The sequence below is a fragment of the Leuresthes tenuis genome, unplaced genomic scaffold (assembly GCF_036924035.1).
Source record: "Leuresthes tenuis unplaced genomic scaffold, fLeuTen1.0.hap1 SCAF_13, whole genome shotgun sequence".
Lineage (NCBI taxonomy): Eukaryota > Metazoa > Chordata > Actinopteri > Atheriniformes > Atherinopsidae > Leuresthes > Leuresthes tenuis.
The window spans coordinates 12,562,863-12,585,647 of record NW_027325367.1 but is presented as its reverse complement, the minus strand read 5'-3'; the positions used below and the strand labels follow the sequence as shown (position 1 = coordinate 12,585,647).

The 22,785-nt window shown below is 40.2% G+C and overlaps 2 protein-coding genes across 3 annotated transcripts; both read left to right on the top strand.

Moving 5' to 3' along the window:
- Positions 1–649: 649 nt before the first annotated feature.
- LOC140266733 (phospholipase ABHD3-like) lies at positions 650–5,372 on the top strand. Of its 2 annotated transcripts, none has more exons than XM_072361823.1 (9): positions 650–1,138; positions 1,903–2,063; positions 2,171–2,353; positions 2,509–2,554; positions 3,176–3,288; positions 3,422–3,595; positions 3,682–3,730; positions 3,821–3,986; positions 4,424–5,372. In XM_072361823.1, the coding sequence occupies exons 1-9, from the start codon at positions 1,019–1,021 to the stop codon at positions 4,618–4,620; spliced, it is 1,209 nt and encodes a 402-aa protein (XP_072217924.1). In that variant the 5' UTR covers positions 650–1,018; the 3' UTR covers positions 4,621–5,372. The 2 variants fall into 2 exon arrangements, with proteins under 2 accessions (XP_072217924.1, XP_072217925.1); XM_072361824.1 differs by having other exon boundaries at positions 652–880.
- Positions 5,373–7,834: 2,462 nt separating this feature from the next.
- Positions 7,835–21,278, top strand: prkg3 (protein kinase cGMP-dependent 3). Its single transcript, XM_072361825.1, has 22 exons — positions 7,835–8,084; positions 10,057–10,146; positions 10,806–10,868; positions 10,998–11,124; positions 11,319–11,485; positions 11,612–11,725; positions 13,506–13,611; positions 13,812–13,875; positions 14,100–14,177; positions 14,287–14,375; positions 14,580–14,645; positions 14,796–14,843; positions 14,962–15,003; positions 15,104–15,215; positions 15,903–16,039; positions 16,143–16,232; positions 16,541–16,682; positions 16,823–16,986; positions 17,295–17,411; positions 17,719–17,781; positions 18,224–18,299; positions 20,689–21,278. Exons 2-22 carry the CDS (start codon positions 10,059–10,061, stop codon positions 20,773–20,775), a joined length of 2,040 nt encoding a protein of 679 aa, XP_072217926.1. The 5' UTR covers positions 7,835–8,084; positions 10,057–10,058; the 3' UTR covers positions 20,776–21,278.
- The last annotated feature ends 1,507 nt before the right edge of the window (positions 21,279–22,785 follow it).

Here is a 22,785-nt window from a genome sequence, read left to right as displayed (position 1 = left end):
TAGCAATGAGTAATCCATGTTTGATGAATAAACTCTACCAATAACCTATATCTGTCCTGTGATTTGCCTTAAAATGTAATAATTGATATTATTTTTTCAGTGCCTATTAAAAAAAGAGAAGAAAATCAGATACCCATACCCAAACTTGGCACAATTATCATTAAAATTGTAACAAAAAATGTGCCCTTTTAATCTTTACGAAGTTTGGGTGAAATTTTCCAGGTGCCTTAACTGACTATATGCGCCAAGTTAATCGCAGATTTAAGCTCACTGCTCCAGGCAGTCTATCTGATCTCCAGGTACTTTACCCGTCTTACGCATGTTATTAGGACTCACTTAAGAACACTTAAGAACAATTACAAAGTAGTAACATCCACAACACCCATGCAACAGCACCGCTTGCTGTCACACTTTAATGCTTCAGGCATTTCGGTGCTTGACTATGCTTTAAACTGTCATTCAACTACATACACGCACACATAGACGCAAATATGGCCTGCAATTCAAAGTGCTACTATACTGTATTAAATAACGCATGCGTGGTAAGCTTCGAGCGCGTCCCACCCTGCAGAGTGACCGCCTTCATGCAGTACCTGCAGTGTCAGATGGGACCCACTCAACAGAAGGTGGCGATAACGCACACTGGAGCGCTGGTTGATAAGAAACAAAAGGCCGGAAGGGAGAAGGCGGACTACACGCCGTGGAGGCGGACTTTGGAGTGACATCCTCTGCGCAGGCACGATCTTCGAATAGGACCTTCGCTCTGCTTACTTGAAACCCAGGAAGCGGCGGCTCCTGGAGACAAACAGCGGTCAATAAAAGGCCGCCTGCGGACGCCGGCTTCTGACCGTCACCGCGAACGCTGATGGGACGTGTCGGGGTAAAAGTTAGCTGGTGGGGATGAGGGCAGGTTGTCGGGCATTACTTTAAATTCTGTCTGTCAGTTCTCTGTTCCACTGTGTCGGTTGCCATCGATGGCCAAGTTATCTCTGTGTTGGAGGATAGACTGATTGTTGCCATGTATTTAGCCAATGTGGAGCTGTGGAGAACGTACTGGGAGTGTGCTTCCAAGCCGTACACGGTGTTCATCTGCTCCCTCACAGCCGCGCTGTACTATCTGTGGGGGCGCAAGTCTCAGGTCAGTGACGGTGGTCAAGGTTAGCCGTAGTTACCGCACAATATCCGCTTTATTCTCTTCTCCCCCTCCCCTCATTTGACTTTTTATTTTTCTTCTTATCCTAATTGTTGTTGCTTTATTTAAACTGGTTTTCTTTCTATTAAAATACATAATTTTTATTATACTTGATAGAACGCTTTATTTTACATTTATTTATTAATTTTTTTTATTATTAAATTTCTCAAATTTATTTAGGCTGTTAACTCATTGTTATTTGCATTGGAGTGAGTTTATACTGAATAAAAGTTCCCTGACCGTAAGATACTGAATAATTTCTACTTTCTTTATTCTAAATAGAAGAACAATCCTTACATTAAGTCTGTACAAATAAAGTTTGGCCTGCATATGAGGTGTTGCAGTGCTTTATGCGCTTATGCAATTTAAAGCCTCACTAATACCCACATTTTTGTAAGATTATTAAGGACTGCAACTAATTCAATTGATGCATAATTGCTCCCTCATTTATAAACTGAATCTGAACAATCAACTTTTGGATTACTGTAAAGTTACTCCTGGCTTTTATTTTCAACGTTGAACAAAGTGCAAAAATTATCTAAATCAAGAAATATCTCACTTGCCAGAGACTTTGCTCACTCGTGCAACTGCGGCACAAACAGCTTTTTACCGTAACTGATTAATACTTCGTACTGTCACCCAGCCTGGTGAATCTGAAAGTTCCTGTGCTTTCCAAGGTTTTTATTTGGGATCTTTTTTCTCTCTCTCAGCCACCTGCCCTGGTATGTAGCGAGGCTTTCAGGGTATTTCTCCGCAAACACTGTCCAGTGGTAGCAGAGCGCTTCAGTCCCACTCCCTGGTGCTGGGGAGGCCGGCTTCAAACCCTAGTCTGCGCCCTCTTAAAATCCAGACCGCATGTCACGTATCGCAAGTACGAGGAAACCCTTGCTCTTGTTTTGGTGTATATAGCTGTTACTTTAAACCTGTAATAAAAGGACCGTTTTAGCTTTGTTAATTTACTAATGTGTCATCTCTCAGTGAGCTGATCCGTACCGTTGACGGGGGCCAGATCTCTCTGGACTGGGTGGACAATCAGGCCAGTGGGACCTACCCAGAATCCTCCACCCGCCCTACAGTCCTGATCCTCCCAGGCCTGACAGGGAACAGCCAGCAGTCCTATGTGCTTCATGCCGTGAGACAGGCCTCACGCCACGGTTACAGGTCAGCGGTGCTCCTTGCCTTCAGAAGAAAAATAGTTGCCAGAGTCAGAAAGCACAAACACAATTTCCTCCTCTTGAGCGATCCAATCTGAATGTATCTTTAGGCACTCACAGGAGCACTTTAACTTGTGATTTCTCTGATGCTTTGTATTCCAGATGTGTGGTGTTCAACAACAGAGGGTTTGGAGGGGAAGAACTGTTGGTGAGTACAACAGCTTTCTTTGCATTGCTTATTACAACAGACTCGGTGTCGTAAGCTCACACTTTAGTCTATTACTGCAGATTAGACCATTTTTAAAAAATCTCCTGATAGAAAGGAAAAGGTGGCATTGGATTGTAACTTTTATTAAAAATAAAGGCTCTCCTCGTTGATACCGCCATGTTTTTTTCTTTCTCAGTTTTCACTCGTTTCTGATGCCTATTCAAACAGGCAGGGATGGAGAAAATAAAATTCTGATGAAAGAAATGTGGTGAAAGCTAGTTTTTTAGACTAAAAAGAAGTAATTTCAAACCGCAGTTTGGTATATTTTTCTTATCGTCAAAAAAATCCCATTAAAATGCCAAAACAATGAAAAAGGGATCCTGCTGGGGAAGTATAAACCCAAAAAGTCGGGATTTTGTGCAGAATGCAAATCAATAGAGAACCCAGTGAAAGTCAACTAATTTAAACTCAGTATTTACCTGTAGAGTGAACAGAATTGTATCTGTTTTCAGTGCCGTGACACCTGAAGGCCTGAAGATCACAGCCATGCTGGTCTTTAGCTTTGTCCCTTGCCTTCTAGAAGGGATTATAATGCTTCCCATCTGTCTCTGCTTCTTTCAGACACCGATCACTTACTGTGCTGCCAATACCTCAGATCTGGAGCGTGTGATGCAACATGTCAAAGGACTCTACCCTAATGCCCCTGTGCTTGGTGCTGGTGTGTCTTTAGGAGGGTGAGGTTTTACCGATTTAGTGAAATTTACTTGCCTGTGATCCACATGTCGATTTGACCTCTATTTCTCTTTCCTTTTAACTATCCTCCCTCTTTGACATCTTTGTTGTTTTGCCATCTCTCCTCCACTGCAGCATGATATTGTTAAACTATCTGGCCCGTAAGCGCACAGAGTCAGGGATGGTTGCAGGTATCACCATCTCCGTCGCCTGGGATGCACTGAAGTCCGCTAACTCAATGGAGGAACCTCTCAACTGGCTGCTCTTCAACAAATACCTGACGCGCGGTCTTTGTCGCGCTGTCACCAGGTCAGACAGATTGTTCTGCCTTGATGTTAGTTGACCAAATTAAGTTTGTAGACTTTGTTTAAGTTTTGAATTCATGTTTCTCACAGACACAGGGGTATTCTGGAGAAAGTGGTGGATGTCGACAACGTCCTGAAGGTTTGGCACAATGTGACCCACAGCTCATCATTTCCCTACATGTGTCATTGTGTTTCCTCCACTGAGAATCCGTGTTACCCTCACCTCTAGGCGCGAACAATCCGTGAGTTTGACGAACGCTTCACGTCGCTGCTGTTTGGCTATAAGTCCTGTACGGATTATTACCGTGACGCCAGCCCTGACAAAAAACTCCCTGACACCGCAGTACCTATCATGTGTCTCAATGCAGCTGATGACCCCTTTTCTCCCGAGACCGGTGAGTAGATGACAGGATGGTCGCGGAACAGTATGCACAAAATCAACTAGACGCATTCATTCACACTAAATGACGAGAACCGATGTCGTAATAGACTGACATCAGATAGCCCATCCACTTTATTCTTTTTGCATACTGTGTATGTACCATGTTTTAACTAACAGGGTGTGATATATGACAAGCAACAACCCTTACTGGGCGCCATTTAGGTTTGCTGAGAGCTAAATTAAGTTGATTTGACATAGATTTAGATCTGAAGTTCTATTAGAGGTCGGTGACTCCTGATATTGAAAAGAAGGAGGTGTAGCAACAGTCTTATCCTTTAGATGTGGATGCAGATTTATCATCTTTATGTTTTGTTTATCTTGGCTGTCGAGTGGAATCTTTTTACTGATGCGACATCTTTTCACCCTAAATTTGACTGTTTTTCATCGTAGCCTTCCCAGTGTCCGTGGTCCAGTCCCTGCCCAACGTTGCTCTGCTGCTGACAGCTCATGGCGGACACATCGCCTTCTTGCAGGGTTTGTTTCCACGAGGTGAGAGCTACATGGAGCGCCTGTTCGGCCAGTTTGTCCGAGCAGTCTTTGAACACCCGAGGGACGTCAAGAAAGCCTGTGGTATCAAAGGGGACTAGATGAGTGAGAGTCCAAGGCTGTATACCTTTGCCAGGTCAGAATAAAAAAAAGTCTTGGATCCAGCTCTAGATCAATGACAAAAGATAATGAATTCTAAGATGGGCTATGTCCCATCTGTGCTCTGCATAGTACCCTGCATATCCAACCTTAACTTTATAGAAATAATCCACTGGGCAAACAAACCCATAACATAACGTCCTTGGCATATGTGATGAAGCCGCTGATATCTTGGGAAAGCATTTCCTAATGCTGCATGCTATTCCCAACTACACAAATGCTCTTATTGGTACATATTGGTTGAAAGATGACTGTATTGTGCGATTATTTTACCTCACTTGCAGCTCTGTTAATCTACCTCCTCACCATCTCAGGTTATATCACAATAATCAGTCATAGTAGGATCAAAAACACAGAAGTATTAAGCAGCTGAACTCATTTTTCAGGTAGTGATGAAACTCTGAGCATGTAAAAAGTTTCTGCTTTGCATAGGAGGTGAACAGTATATTTTTTAAATGATTCCTTTGCTTTGTTTTGTTTTTGCCACGAAGCACCATCCCAGCTCCTGACTAAAGTATTGTGTGTAGGAAAAAAGAGAATTCAGGTGGACGAGTTCTTCCTTTTCCTCTGATTCCACTCGTTCATTTTCTGAGGTGTGTGACATGCCTTTAAGGATTGGCCCTGAATGTCTTTGCAGTGTGCTTGTGTGCAAATGAAAAAAAAAGATGCAGCGCATCGGAGAATGATGAGTTAATGGTGTGTAAACAAAGACAAAAATGAAAAAAAAACAAAGATATTTGCATCTGCTGTCAGATTTGTGATCGCTGGTTCTAAAATTTTGTGATAAAATCTGCCTTTTGTTTGTCATTTGCGCACATTGTTTCAAGAAAACTGTCACAGATGAAGGAATGTTTAACATGCCAAAGTTGTAGCGACTTTGAGTCGACTTGATAATTCTTGAATGTGTCTTGAATGTAATTACAGTGGCAATACAGGTGAATCTAATGTTTGTATTGAAAGAGCACTTACTAAATTTGCACCACACTTTATCGTGTTAATACCACTTGTATTGATTTATGATTCGTGCCATTTTAACCAGAAGCCACAGTTGGATTTCAGCTGTGACTCGTGATCATGAAGGTATCGTAGCAGCAAATGTTGCTCATTGTTGGCCTTTAGCGTGCAGAATGAGGATGATTTTTTTCCAGAGGAAATGTGTCTTGTCACAAATTTAATTTGTGACATTACGCATTGTAAAATCTACTTTTAATTGACATTTAAGCCTTCATTTTTACTTGTGTATGAGCTGTAAATGCAAGCACAGTCTTATCTATTAAAGTTGCAATATTATGATGCTATGCATTGTGTTCTGGTTTGTGTGTTGTTTCATGAAAATAAGATTGTGGAAAAGACCTTTTCACAGCTGTAAAAACAAAATGGCAACATAAAAGTTACATTTAGATATAAAACAAGATTGAGAATAATGAATATAGTAATATGCAAGAAGAGTGCGACAAAATGTAAAGTGTAATTTAGCAAAATACTTTTTTTGGGGGGCTTTTAGAGCAGTTGAAGTCCTCTTAAACTGTTTTTATGGTCTATTATTGGTTCTAAAATCTGACAGCTGCAACATTGCACATTCAGGCAGCAGCACACTCTCATGGAAGGTGCTTTCTTGTGCCCTCATGGTGATTTTCCTGGGTTGAGAAACACTGTCAGAAAGTGATGACATTTTGGCTTCTATCCTGTCTCGGGGAGCATCGCAGGACAGAGCTGATCTTCCTGAACATCTTATCGGGTCTCGCAGTCGAGATGCTGCTGCCACAGCGGACCACTGCATGGGAAATGGCTCATGTAACAACAAAGGGTGTTGACCTGGGTCTCAGTAGGTGGAGTCTGCTCTGGGCATCAGTGTTGGATGTTCAGTGCAGTTTATTTTTCAGATGAAGTACTTTCCAAGTAGTTATTTTAGTAGAAGTAGAAGTAGTAGAAGTTATTTTCCAAGTACATGCGAGAGTTCAGTCTGTGTTTCTTCCCTGGATGTTAACTGTTGTCTGCTTCTATAGACACCCACCACCAACTCTGGAATTAAAGAATGACATTAACCTGATTTTAATTCCAGCTTGTAATTGTACATCTTGGATAAGATAAAGTTGCTGAAAGCTTAATTCATAAATAAGATCTTCTCCTCACTGCCTGTGATTAGAGGCAATGTATAATTTAGTTTTAGGCTTGTTTTGATTAATGAATATCACCAGGTTGGTTCTAATGGAAAAACTTGATAACGCATGCACCACCTGCCAGCGAGTCCCCTCTGGTTTCACCTCTTAAATCCGAGGCCTTTTATCTCTGAGCGTGGAGTCATTACTGTTGCTGATTAACCAGAACGATATCAATAATTAACCAAGAACAATAAAGGCCCACACCCTCTGTCAGAATTCGAACCCCCCCAACCTCGTTTAGCTTAATTTATGGTCTGGAAAACAGTAACATTTGATTCGTGGAAAAATAGAAACAAACGGGCTCTTTCCGTCACCGGTTGATGTAATGAGGGAGCTGTCCTGCTCGACCTCGCATTAAATAATTTCCCAGAGCTCCAGTTGTCACTGTATGTGAATGTTTCTCTCAGAGGATGTGTGTGCACACAGTCTGAAAGTTTGAAAGTCAAAGTTGATGTGGGAAAGCACAATATATGAACAAATGTTTATGTGTTGCATGCATGCACCCTCATATTGTCCTCACTTTACTTGCCCTTTATTTCAACTTTTATAGCCATTTTCTCATTGCTTGTTGGCCTCTTTTCTAATATATCAACGTAATGGATTTGCTATCTACATCATTATGAAATTATATACCATGACTAAATGTCCCAGAAATCATATATCAGTGTTGTGTCTTTAAGCATGACGGCAACAAAAAAAAGTTTGAATGAACAACTCTCATAGTATTTCATCACAATAAAACTGTGCATTTTGTCAGTTGCCGGCATGACTTTTAAACCCCTACTTCAGTTTATCTTGACTCCATCCTCCTCCTTCTCCTCCTTGCTGTACCTACCTGGTGTGATGGGTGGAGCCTCACGGTATAGTTAATGATTCAACCCCAGAGCTACCGAGATTGACTGATAGAGAAAGAAGGGAAAAGGAAAAACTCCGAGAGCTGGAGAGAAACAAAACATAGGAAAGCAAAAATCAGACCCCCTCGGTGTAAGCTGAGAAAGTGAGCAGTGGTACAAAAAGAAGAAGAGGGAGTTGTTCGTTGCTAGAGGGTCTGCGGACTGAACGTTTCGCTCAGGTGTGTCCTGTCTGTAAACTGTCCAGGGGTCAAGCAGGTCAGAGAGGCAAACACGTCTCAGTGAATGAAAGTGGATATTGTCAGCAGTTCTGGGTGATTGTTTAGCTTCTTTGCTCCATGTGGCCTGTATAGGCTGGACTCATCTTCTCTTCTGATCACACATTGCCTGCAGGTGAGATTGTCTCTATATGTTTCTATATGTTTCTAAAATGTTTTTATTGTAAAATATCTGTGCTCAGTATGCATATTTCATGACGTGGTCTACTGTGTTTAATGTACAACTTGAGTTATTTTACCTTTGTCATTTTTGATTTACTTTGATTAATAACGTTATACCGTAACTATCACATTAAAACACCGTCACGGTAAGTGTAAAGATGAGGATTCGCTTATGCCAAGAAAGCGACATAGTCCATGGAGGCAGAGCCTCTTAAACAGACCATTCTGAATGGGTTCTATTATTGTATGTCTTATGAGAATTCGGCTGTAGTTACACATTGCCATGAATTATTAATAAATCAGCAGGAAGCGTACAGTATGCCGGCTGTATCAGTATAATGGTAGATTGCATCATGTTCCTGCTGTGCAGGTGAAAAGCTGACAGGTTTCTCTGCTAATTTCCCCATTTCTGACTCTCCCAGAATCATTTGCTGCATGGATCATTGCTTATATGAATGTTGCTGATATAGTCTCTCTGAGTTTTAGCATTTTCTTAAATTCATCTAAAACAGATTACCTCAGTCAGTGTTGACACTGCATCATACACTGAATGAATAAATCTTTGAATGCACAAGCAGCACAATGCACCTGTTCATGGGATCTCTGTTTCAGATGCTGTTGCCCCAGGCTGATATGTTTTCCCTTTATTAAAACTTGACCAGCGTGGAGTAAAGGTTATCACCCCGATCTTTACAGGTCGTTTTTTTTTTATAGCAGCAAGTTCCTAGAAAGCTCACAAATTATGCAAAGCTATTATTGTCTGTGCTTTGGTAACAAGTTAATAACAGACCTGAGGCAAATCCAAGTAATCTGGAACATGAAGGGACATATTTGTTTGACTTGGCAGTTGCATGGCATTCAATGCTTTGCTTTCTCAGCAGAGCCTCTTTAAATGGTGAATCAGTGCAAAATTTCGGTGGCTTAGAATGCTGTAAAGCTTCTTATCCACCTCTTTGTTGCTTTCAGTAGAGACCTGCATCAAATCAACACTTTCTATCTCTGTCAGTTTGACACTCTATTGCTCTGTGACTTTATGATTGGCTTTAACATCCTTTCTAATCTCAGAGCTGTCCAATGTTCAGGGTGAGGCAGCAGTAATTTGGGGTCATGTAAAGTGCACAATGATCATGAGCAAACAGCTCGTCTGCTTGGGTTTTACTGAGGCGGATATGTGTTTAGTATTATGATCAGGTAGCCAATAGCAGAATCTTGTAGTACTCCTCATGTTGAGCGTGTCAAAATTTTCCCAATAACAGCATATTGAAAACCCAAAGAAGCCTTGTTTACAGAGGCTGTGTGAACAGATCACTTCAATTCAGAGAGATATTGGATCTACTGTGGTTACTATGGTTAACCACATAAACCACGCAAATACATCCAGCAGAGCTGATGAATATGCCAGCCGGTTTGCTCGGATGCACACGTTGTTCAGTTAGTTCTGAACTTATATTGCAGAGGTTGACAAGCTCTTACATTACTGCAGCTGCACACAAGTAGTAGGAATAAAAGAAATGGACACTAGTACACAGCAAACAGGAAGCTCCTAATGAAAGGTTTTTATACAACTCTGATAGGGTTTTGTACCATTATCAGTAATATAAACTGTAATAGATCTTTAGCAAAAGCCAGCAGGGTGTGCCAGCATTCAGAGAGCACCCTGTTGACTGTCCATCATTAGTCTGCATTATTCAGCGGCAATCGTGCTGTGCACAGGCAGTGGCGTCGAGTTCTGTCCTTTGTGAAAAAGGTAGAAACACATCATGTTCAAATATCTTATGAAAGGCTTTCTGGGAGCATAGATAACAAGAAATATGGTACTGTCGGTATTCATAATCTCTGTCCTCAGATACTGAACTTCAATGTATTCTCTTATTCTATCAGATCATTCCCTGTGTTTTTTTTAATGAAATCTCTTTTCCTTGCAGCTATGGAGAAGCAGCTAGAGAAGCTGAAGCAGCAGCTGGAAAAGCAATGTCAGATCAACCAAGAGCTGCAGAGGCACAATAAGGACTTAGGTGAGTACAAAAATGATTTTACAACAAGTCCAGGTCGACTATATCATTGGCTCAATCCAGTAATAGAGTCTGTTGGATCCTCACATCCGTAAGGATCCCTGCCAACACAAGTGAATGTGGTAGCTCAGCTAATTCGATAAAATAGAAATTACACTTGAAGTGAAATAATCAGCACCATATTAAGTCCTATGTGTACTACTAAAATAATATTTTATGAGCAAATAGTTAAAGAAGCATCAGGTGACACATTATACTTAATTTAAAATAGTAAGTAGTAGAGAGCTAAACTCAGTAGACAAACATTTAAAATAATCTGCTCAATACAAAACAGATTAATGTGTCAGTGAGAGTGGCTCTGTTTGACTATATGTGTGGAGATTAATCAATACTTCCTTTGAGAAGGAGGTCCGGAAAGAGATAAGATCTAATATGACCCATTTCAGACATGAGCAACAAACAAAATGAAAAAAATTATGTTTTTTTTTGTAACATTAGGTGTTTTTGGGGACTGGGGAACACCTCTTAGAACTAAACTTTTGAGGGCTTTATTAGGTTCATAACACTGGTAGGACATACTAAATCATACAGCCACACATTACCATATTTTGTTTGCAATACTTTATACATTGAATATGTTTTTTATGTGTTCACCTTCGCAGAGAAACGACTACAGGAGAAAGAAAAACTTTTGCAAGACCTGCACAGTCAATATCACGATCTTGGTATGAGGCCAACATGGGCGCCATGGACAGGGACTCACACACATCTCCTGCGTGTAAACACATGGTTAAAGTGATATTTCATGTGGATTTTTAGCCTTAAGATTGTGTTTCTCTGTTTGACCTTTGCAGAGTTTCCTTCCCAAAGTGGTAATGACACTGAACCCGAGTTTAGGAAGAGTCGTACGGCAGTTATAGCCCCCGAACCAATTCCTGAGACCCTGGAGATTTCAAGCACCAGGGTCAAGAAAACTGTCAGGTTTGTAAATAGTACTGCTGACAAGAGAATCTCTGTATTTCCTATTTACCAGAGTGGCAAATTTGACAAACTGCCTGAACTAATCCCAAAAACAGGCATGGTGAGTTTGTATATTGGATAATGGTAGCTCCTTAGAATTTCAATGACCTCTGATCAAAGTTATTATTTTCTCTTTTTTAATCTTTCTTCACCAGCGAGACGAATCTGATTGTCAAAGCCATCCAAAAGAATGACTTCCTTAGTCGCCTCGATGATGAGCAAATAGCCATGATGGTCGACCTTTTAATGGCTTCTAACTTCAAACCTGGGGAAGACGTCATTAAAGAGGGCAGTGAAGGAGACAGCATGTACATAGTGGCAGGTGGGGACAGAGTATGTGGATTGGTAATGAACATTGATGTTAAACATATATGTCACAATATGTTAATTTGGAAAGTTGTTCCTTTTGTTGTTTTTTTTTTAAAAAGAGTTTTGCTTCCTCTTTTAGCTGGTGAGCTCATTGTAACCCAGGCAGGCCGTGAACTCCGATCTCTAACTACTGGGGATGTTTTCGGAGAGTTGGCCATCCTGTATAACTGCAAAAGGACAGCAACAGTCAAAGGTCAGGCTTTATAATCTATAAAATGCCTTTTGGAGGTACATGAATAGAAAGTTATTCATTTTACCCACTCTATGCATATGAATAGCTCTTTAATGTGACATTCATATGGTAACTTCAGGGCTTCTGTCTTCACCAAACATGTATTCACATACAAATACATCATATTGGTCTCTTTTGTTTCTGTCTGTCCAAGAAACTAAAAATATTCAATAAGTAAATGCAGCTGCAAGCAGCAAAGAGAGGGCCAAAAAGTTCACCAGGACACAGTTGCCATGGCAACTTGATCTGATCCCACTGAAAGCTGGCTGTAAGCACTAAATCTATTTTTGCCTGTTGTAGTTCCTTCCTATTGGTTAGGTCATTTTTAAACCTCAAGTGGGACATCCAGCTTCAAGCACAAACTTATGTCAGTACTTGAAACAGTTGTTGAGATTTAAGTTCACTTTCTGTTTATCAGCTTTGCTGTGGATTAAGATAAAAAAAAAAAAATCATATATTACACATGATTTTTAACATATACTTTTTTTTATCTTAATCCACAGCAAATCTGATAAACAGAAAGTGAACTTAAATCTCAACAACCATTTTTTTTTACTCTCAACTTCAAGCAGTGATGTTCTTTTTTGTCATTCATTCATTTTCGATATCCAATTAATCCTATTCAGGGTCAGGCAGGGGGGTCGTTGGGCGAGAGGCAGGCTCTGGACAGGTTACCAGTCCATCTCAGAGCCACACAGAGACAAATGTGACAAACAATCATGGACACTCATACTCACTCATAGGGACAATTTAGTCACCAATTAACCAAGCAGGCATGTTTTTGGATGGTGGGAGGAAGCTGGAGTACCCAGAGAGATATTGTAACCCACACATGCACGTGTAGAACATGCTAACTCCACACAGAAAAGCCCAAACCAGGATTCAAACCAGGAACCCTCTTGGTGTGATGTGACGGTGCTAACCACCACACCACCGTGCAGCCTGACATTTTTTTGTAGTTGTTGTTTTTCCGTTTTTGTTTCTTCTTAATCTATGTGACAAATTTTGGTTTTGTAACATCATAGCATTGACCTCACTTCGCTTTTTGCCAGCTTTGTTGTTGACTCCATTATGCTGTGACAGACAGTTTTGGCAATCTAAAACTGTTTTTGTCTGGCCTCGGATCAACTGTGCCAGATTTTTTTCATCCATCCATCAGGCTGCATACTTGTGTGGTGGTTGGAACTGTTGTTTTACAGCTAGGTTCATGGTATAAATCTAAGCTGGGATGCATGTACTTCTCCTGCATGTGTGGGTTTGCTCTGGGTACTCCGATGTCCTCCCACACTCTAAAAACATGCATGTTACATTGTTAGGTCATTTGAAATTTACCTTTGTATGAGTGTGAGCGTGTATGGTTATTTGTCTTTGTTTTGGTCTGTGTTGGCCCTGTTATGGACAGGCAACCTGTCCAGGATGCACAATGCCCTTTGCTACATGGTAGCAGGGATAAGTAGGCTCCACCCAATTTACTGAATTTCACAACTCACACTAACCTTGTATAACTATGGGCTTATACAGATAGGGTTGCCAACCGTTCCTTGAAAAACGGAATCGTCCCGTATTTAGAAACAGCTTTTGTGTCTAAATATGGGACGATCCTGTTTTCGTAGTAAATAAGTTTTCATTGAAAAGGTAAAGAAGTTCAACAGTTGTGAGCAGCAATGCATCTTAATAATCAAGAACGTTAAAAATATTCAGTATATTGCTAATGACGCTGCGTGTTACACTCACATTGCAGCAAAGACACCTGTGCATCTGTGGTGCATGGAGCGACAGACCTACAGAACCATCATAACCAACAAGTCCAAGAAGAAACGGGAGCAGCTCATGGGCTTCCTGAAGACGTGAGTTTATAGATTCTCCAGCTCATAGGAAATGTTTGCTAGAATCAAGGGGAAGAGTCCAATCATTTTGAAAGCTGTTATCTTGAACTGTTGATGTATTCCTGGATCTTGGCCATCATGATTATGTTTTTTCTTGCTTCAACAAACCACATGGCCCTTTTTTTTCCAACTTTCTCTGCTCTTTCAATTTACTGTTCAAGGTCTCGTACTCTGAAGGATCTCAGTGATGTGCAGTTATCCAAAATTATCGACTCTATGGAAGAGGTGTGTACCTCATAACTTCTTAGTGTGATCTCAAACATAAGAAAGTCTTTTGTAGCATTTTGCCAAATGAGCAAGGATAAAAGGCTCTTTCAAAGATGTATTTGCTATTTTATTCATTTATTTATATTTTTAGAAACAAAGATATAGCTAAAATCAAGACAAATACATTTTGGAATTGACCCCTAATATTCTCTTCTTTGTCTTTTTTATTTTGTCTCTTCCAGGTGAAGTACCAAGACAAAGATGTTATAGTGCGTGAAGGAACAGAAGGAGACACATTCTACATCATCCTCAAAGGAGAGGTAATTTTGGGCCAAAATGTGCCTGCAAACCTACATATGAATGTGACTATGAGTTTCCTCTGTTTATTTATCTCTTTACTCTCCTCTTCCTCACACGTTTCCCTCTTAGGTCTTGGTGACCAAGAACGTGAATGGAACTCAGAAGCAGATTCGCAGGATGGCAAAAGGGGAGCACTTCGGGGAGCAGGCCCTCATACGGTAACCATGGAAACACAACTAACGCTTGCAGACATTTCTGAGAGCGTAACATCCACAGCTCTGTACGCTTTCCTCAGCTGCCATCATCTCTAACTTGTGTGTTCTGCTTCTAAATAATTGGAGACGAGGCAGCTTTGTATTAAATATATAAAATGACAAACAGAGTTGGAAATTAAATTTAGCATTTTATTTTTTCTCTTTCAGCGAGATCTTGAGAACAGCCACCTGCACTGCTGACGGCCCTGTTACTTGCTTCTCCATTGACAAAGAGTGAGTTTCACCAATCACTGAATTTTTAATTTAAATAAAGGATATCCTCCAGTCCGGTCAAGGTTTTGCTTTCAGTCGCTGTTGCTTGTCACTGTGTTTGCTCTCTGCTGCACTGCTGCACAGGTTGAATAACAATGCTGTTTTTTTAAGGGTCTTTGAGGAGACTATTCCTGTTGAGCACCTGGAGCTGTTTGATGAGTATGCAATACTGAACACAGCTCATCCCAAAACCATAAATACTGTTCTTCACATTTCCATTCCACTGTCTCAGTTAGCTTCTTGTGCACATCCTGCTTTGTTTGTTTTTAACTTTCAGCTCCAAAGTGATGCAGGAGGCTAAAGCTCCAGAAAAGCCAAGGTGAGTGGTTGTTGAAGATAATCAAAATCTGCTGAAAATGTAACACAATCGATTGCACATAACATAAACAAACCCCTTTGAATATGTATGCCTTTCTCAGCCCCAGCTCCACTCTGAAGTTCAAGGATCTGGTTCATGTGCTGTATCAGGAGGGCCGTCATCAAGGAGATCCTGTCACACTTGGAGTTGGAGGATTTGGTCGTGTAGAGCTTGTGAGTTGTGTGCTTTGTTTGTCTTTACTGCTTTGGTATTTGGTATTTATATTTTTATATAAACATTTCACTTTTCTAAAGTGAAATTAAATTTTTCCTGGTTAAAATACAAAATATCTCCACCCTTCTTGGAGCGGCTCTATTTGTTATTGTAGCATAAACAACACCATTTTTCACGGATTTCTTTCAATGAAGTTAGGCTATGTCTAAAAAGTATGTAGAGACCAGTAGTTACTGTCTAATTTACAGCTTTTACTGAGGAAAAAGTAATAAAAGGGCCATTTTTGTTGCGATCACTCTCTGGACCAGTGGCAAGGTGGATGACGTACTGTAATTGGGCCAAAAGTTGTTCCAGTTTGGTTTTGCTGCTCTGGAGATGTTCTGGTAATAGTTCTGAAATGAAAAATAAAGAAAGAACACAAGAAAACCAAACGCTAAACAGAAAATGTGAGCAAGTTATTAGAAAACACAGCAACAGAGAGCACAAACACAAGTCAGGAAAGACAACAAAACAATAAAAAACAAGCACACACAATACAAAACACAACAAAGCAAAACACTGCCAAAGAATCGAAAAAAAAAAAAGAAAACACATTTTAGAAAAACAACAACAAATGAATGAATACTTTAAAAAAAGAAAACAACTAAATGAGCTCAAACAGTGACAGTTGTTTCTGTTATTCTCAGATGACCACAGTGAATCATGGGAAATATTATGCCATGAAACGAGTCAGCAAGAAACAAATTGTTGCCAAGAGACAAGAGGAGCACATGATGTTTGAGAAAAAGATCCTAAAAGCGATCCAGTGTGACTTCATTGTCAGGTATCCAGCATCAAAGACACTGGCCCCCAATCTCTTAATAACTGCGTACAGCAGTTTAATGCACACGAAACCTGAAAATCTTTTCTTATCTCACTGTTTCTAGACTTTATGCTGCCTTCAAAGACACACGATATATCTACATGGTGATGGAGTTCTGTGGTGGTGGAGAGATCTGGACCAAACTCAAAGAAGTGTGAGGAGAAAAATGCTGACAAAATAGAGTGATATATGTCCACTTTTCCATTTTTATTTTGTTCAAGCAGGATATAGTGATGTGGTGAACCAGGGGAAATTAGTATAAATCCACTTCATGTTATCTCAAACAGTCACTGGCACTGTAAGTCACGGAGAAAGTATAACTGTTTCACAGTGTGGCCAGAGACAAAGAAAAAGAAAAACAGCAATAATCAGATGCAGCATGATACTTTTGTATGAGAAAATATCAAAGTTGCAGAGATGGAAGTTTTTGAAGAACAACCTCCCAATCTCTGTGTCTTCTAGGGGGCGTTTTGATGAGCCCATTGCTGTGTTCTGCACTGCCTGTGTGGTGGAGGCCTATGCCTACCTCCACAAAAAGAGCATCATGTACAGAGACCTGAAGCCTGAGAACCTGATGCTGGACATAAAGGGCTACATTAAACTGGTGGGTCCTTATAAGTGAAAAACTTTTTTTTTCCTGAACTTCAAATAGAAAAAAAAACTAGCATTTTAATGTATTTATTACAGATGTTAGCAGTTGTTTCTCACCGTATTATTTGTGCATGGGTGTCTGTATTTCTACAGGTTGATTTTGGTTTTGCAAAGGAGTTGGTGCGTGGTGAGAAAACCTACTCTTTTGTGGGCACTCCTGAGTATATGGCCCCAGAGATCATTAAGAACCAGGGACACGACTTTGCGGTGGATTTTTGGTCCCTTGGCGTCTTGATCTTTGAACTGCTGGTGGGAAGGTAGCAATGTCTTGAAAGATTCATGTCTAACAAACCCATTACAACTCACTACTTATCAAAGCCTTATAGTAATATATGACAAAGGCTTAGAATTTATTTCATGTACCATACAGGATTTTGTAACATACAAACAGCTCTAATGGTTGCCAGCAGATGGCAGCAGGGAAGCATCGCTGATATCTGCAGAGCTCAGAGCCTGCAGTCACACAACTGGGCTACCTAAGAGCATGGCTGTTGATTTGTGAACCTTTCTTGATGTCACTCAACAGGAGATTTAATAATGCTCCTCTCCTTTTTCAAATTGCCAGCCCTCCCTTTTCAAGCTCAGAACCCCAGAAGATTTATGCCAAAATTTTGGACGGGGTGCTGAAGTACCCACCTTACATGAGTGAAGCGTCCAAGTCTATCATCAGCAAACTGTGCAGGTGAGAACACAACTCAATAAAGAGATAAGAACAATATTGCAACATGCTTTCAAAATGAACTCAGTGTCTTGCCAGACATATTCATAAGACATATTCCATAAGACTAGAGGTGGATTGTGAATAAAGTTGAGATTTAGACATTCTTTCAGTTGTCTGAGGGTAGAGCATGAATTATGGAACATCTTCAAATCAAAACGCTGCACTTGACGATACACCCACATAATTATTTTTTAATGAACATCTTGAAAAATGAAGCTCAGGGAGAATTTGGATGAATTTCGTCTCTCACAGTTATCTTTGTTTGCAGACCTCGGCCGGGTCAGAGGTTAGGAAACACTAAGAATGGAATCAAAGATGTCAGGCACCACAGGTAACCATGGCAACATGCCATCCATATGAGGTCCAGTCCAAAATGACTCTGTTGTTAAATCATTCAGCACAGCCTACACTTTGTAATGGACACCAGGCTGAGAATTCAAACGTGTTACAGTTTTTGCACATGTTGACTGTGAGTGCACTGTACATGCCATAGTGTTTATGAATGGTGTTCTCACCACTATACATGTACAATAGTTATATTTACGCACTTGGAATGCGTACAATAAATGTATATAATATGTATTAGATATATCTTGTTAAATACAGCTTCAGAATTTTAAGGATTTACAATATTCCATTTGGTCTTTTTGAATGAGAAGGCAAATGAGCCAGTACCTAGCTGACACGTTTTCTTCTGCTCTTGAAAGTAAAAGCTATTGTTTACTGCCCTATTCTCTTATTTAACTTATTTTTCTCTCTTATTCCCTCTTCAGGTGGTTCAGCAGTATGAACTGGCACAAGCTACGTATGTGTCAGCTCGATGCTCCGACAATACGACTCGTTCGCAAGGCAAGTCCACCCCACAGGTTTTCGATCGTTTCCATGTTCACGTGAGAAGTGCAGCCCTTTTTTTAGAATGCTAAAAGAAGACAATAGGTTTACCGGTAGAGAGGATTGTTTTGGGTAAATGCTGAGGCTTAGACTGCTTTTTGATCAAATTTGATCTCTTGAACCAGTTCTGTTCAGGATTCTTGGAACCTTGGTGCTTTCTTGTAAACCAGTCAACACTGTCCCCTGTTTTGAGCAGAATCACTGATATCAAGAATGAGTCATCAATGTGTGTTGTTGCAGTTCCTCTACTTCCAACCGGTAGAAAATGACGTACCTTCTGACATTGCTGTTATTCTTGAAAATCCGTTGTTTTTTGGACGTCAAAACCGGGGCCAGCCCTACAAATGCAGAATGATAAAGTGAAGATCCTCACTAGTGCCACAAGAGCCTACCAAAGCAGAAGGTCTTTTATATGCGAAGCTGGATAAACATTCACTCTGTGGATTGGATACCTCTACATACAGACAGAGCAATGTACAGCTCCCTACTGGACTGACCACAGCATTTCCCTATCAATTATATTGATGCAAGCAACATGAAGCCCACACATGAACTCAAAGTGTGCAAATAGGTGTGTTTATGAATTTCAACTGAAATGACCAGAGCATCATCTTAAAGCAGGAAGGTATTAGTCACTGGCCGTTAGTGATTAAAAAAAAAAAGAAAAGTTATTGTGCAGTTCTTAGTTGCAGACGAGCAGAAAAACTAACTTAACAGGCTTCATAGTTTGTAGAAGGTGTGCGCAAATCCATTCTGTTGAGAAGCTTCTGCAACATTCCTCTTTGCATGATCAGCTCCAAGGACTCCAGAGCAGCCTCTGGCATAGAGCCACTTTTCTTTATCAGTTTGTTCAGTTGTCATTGAGTCACTGTCTCTGATGCTGCTGCCTCACCAGATGGCTGCAAAGACGATTGCCCTCGACATCTGAGACTTAAAGAAGACATACAACATCTTGGTGCAAACTTTAAAGAACACATGCTTTCTCTACCAGTAGAGTCTGCTCTGTCCCTTCTTGTAGACAGCCTCAGTGTTGCATTTCCAGTTCAGTCTTCTGTCTTGGTGAACACCCAGGTATCTGTCCACTACCGCCACCTCCTCTCCTAGGATAGAAATAGTGTTTGACCTATTCCTGGTCCTCCCAAAGTCCACAATCATCTGCTTTCTCTCATTGACATTCACAATGAGGTGATTGTTCCAAAACCATGCCACAAAGGGATCGACCAGTTCTCTGTACTCTTGACCATCACTGATACATCCCACAACTGCAGAATCATCTGAGTATTTCTGGGAAATATAGGACTCTGAGTTGTATTGGAAGTCTGATATTACAGCATCATTACAGGCTACTCCTTAAAGATTGTGATCTGTTTCATACTTGAATCCTTGAACAACTCTTCAAACGTTTCTTGATTACAGATTGATGTTGAACAATATGTATATATGTGGAGGTGAAGAGAACCAGATTGTGGTCTGATTTTCCTTGGGATGAGCAGTGGATCTGTATGCATGTTTTACATTTGCATGGAATAAATCCCTTATTTTACTGTTTCTGGTGGAGCACTTGACAAACTGTTGAAAGTGTAGCACAGAGGGGGGTTTTGTTGAAATCTTCTGAATTCCCCATAAATGTGTTGAATATGGTGTTTGTAAGCTGGCGACAACTGAGCTGATGACATCACAGGCAGCATAGGCAGTGATTGAGGGTATGATATGAACTGTTACCAAAATAAAACAGTTATATTCTTGGTAGATTATCTGGACATAAACTCACAGCTAACAGTTATGTGTCCCGGGTACAGATCCTTTCCTTCACAGTGACGTCCAGGATTACACGATCTGTTGTAAACAAGCAAAACCTCCGCCTTTGCCACTGCTTTTATTGTCTCTGACAGCATGTACAAAAGCCGGGTAGAGAGGTGTTTGAGTCCATTATGTGCTCCTGAAGCCATGTCTCACGGAAGCACATGATACTGCGTACTCACTATTCCTTCTGTGTTCTCATGAGTGATTCAAGCTTGTCTATTTTATTAGTTTGTGATCTCACATTTTCTATGAGGATTAAGGGAAGAGATGATTTAAACTTCCTCCATCTATTTCTCTGCCTTGCTCCTGCCCAACATCCATGACATTTCCTCTTCAAATTATAAGGGATTTTGGGTCACAGTAATGTTTTGTTCCAATGATACCTGATAATAAGTATGTTGAAAATATAAAGCCTTTGTTTTTGTGCTTTACTGGGATAATATAGGCATAATACAACTGTATTTATGTTAGACATAAATTGTTTAATCACATTCTTAAAATGAATCTGCAGTTCTTAAACTAATAAAACTTTTTGCTACTTCAGGGTCCCTGCTACATCAACTTTGATCGATTCCCTCTGGATGAGACGAAGGCAGAGGAGGAGTTCTCTGATTGGGACCGTGACTTCTGATTCTCATGTATAGGATCAAAGGCCAACAAATTAGCCCAGAGTAGCTGGCTTTACTTTGTCCACCCTCCAATGCAACCATAGATTTCTTACTGAAAAAATAAAAACAACAACACACATTTCATAACAATATTTCACACAAGTCAGTGTGAAACTGCAGGGCATCACAACAAGAATATGTTCTGAAGTTCCTCTGTTGTTGTACTGAAACATTTACCGAGGTGGACAAGAGACAAGATCATCTGAAAGTGTGAACACAAGATGTTCAAAGATTCTGTTTCCATATTTAGTGCAAGGAGATTTATTGCCCGATGAACAAGTGTTAATAACGTCATCCATATAACACCCTTCATTTATTATGACAAGAACACTCATCCTTGTGTCTGGCTGAGTGCAGACTCGTCGCATATAGCTGAGAGCAGACTGCAGTACAATTAGTACAAAAAGCCAGCTTTTTACAAATCATTATTAAAAATAATAAAATCCCTACCGATTTCATACCAGTAGAGTACTTTAATGTTTGTTGTTCTTTGGATCGATGTAGTTTTAGATAAAACATGCTTTTCTGCGTATTATCGTATTACTATTTCTGATGCTTTGATATTCATGAAGTTGTTTACTATAAACCGACACTTTCTTTTTTTGTGGAGATATTCTTTCATTTTTTGATAAAAACCTGGATGAAAACATTCTTTGTGATGTAGTAGACAAAAGTGTTTTTTTCTGTTTATACTTGAATCGGTTGCGTTTATTTTCTCTATTTACCCACCATCAAATCCAAAGTGTGAAACTGTGCACATTTTTTTTTTTGTTTAGCTGTGGCCAAATCCCCCACACTACCCACTGCAAGCAGTGAAAGTTTGTGGAGAATAGATGTGTGATAGTGAACAGCACATTAGGGGGAATAATGTGGTTGTTATCAGGGGGCAAAAAAGCCTGATGCTATCAGATGTTATCAGGGAGGAAAATGTCCTGTGACCAAACAAGGGGTTTACCTCATGTACTTGACAATGGCTGCAGCTGATTGTTTGGCTCTGGAGGTGTACAGCTGTCTGGCATGGCAGTAGGTTTTAAGGTAGTAGGAAAGCGTCATCCTGTTCCCTCCTGTTAATGCATGTTGTGTGCTTGTTGAGAGCAGTTTTCCACATTAGAGAGCACAGCTTCACATTAAAGTAAACATATCTTCCAGTGGGAAAAGTCACACTACCAGATGTTTCCTTCCTACAGAGACAAAACAGAAAACACAAACTGAAGACTACAGTTTAATACATCAAGAGCGACAACAGAAGAGGCCCAGAGGATGCACGGTATGGTACAGATGTTGTCTGTGCCGTGAACTTCGGTTTCCCGTTCTTCCCTACTGTAAGTAGAATTGAGGTTTGTTTGTTGACAGCCTTGTTTTACCTGGGAAGCATATGACAGGAAAGTAACAGAGGAAATTGGATTAAGGGATAATTTCAGATAAGCTTGTATATGTTTTTTATCTTCCTTGTTGTTAACACGAACAAACCAAAAACCAACACCACATTTATCTATGGCTTCATACTGGACTTCCCATTGACTTCCATAATGTATTGTTGGTATTCAGACCAAAGCTGCTTTTTTCTACTCAAGGTTTATATCTTAAACCCTGCAGGGATGAATGTTTGCCTTCTGCCTCTTGTGCTTTAATCCTTCTTCTGAATACTGTATTGATTTTTTTTATCTGGAGCATCGGAGGCTTTTCTTGTATAACTTACTGATGCAGTCCCACCATCCTCCCAGTAGCTGTAATTAAGCAGTTAAGTCAATAAAATTTTAATCCCTTTTTTAAAATCTAAATTATACAAGGTTTTGCACAGAAGGAAAGAAAGCAACCTTTAAAGAGAATGCTTAACCTGGAAGGTCTAGCACAGAAACACTTTGAAAAGAGATGGCTTTTAAATTAGACCTGAGGGCTCTGGTGGGGATTTAAGACACACGAAAGAAAACAAATGATTAACCTGACCCATAATGAATGACTTTTAAAAGGCA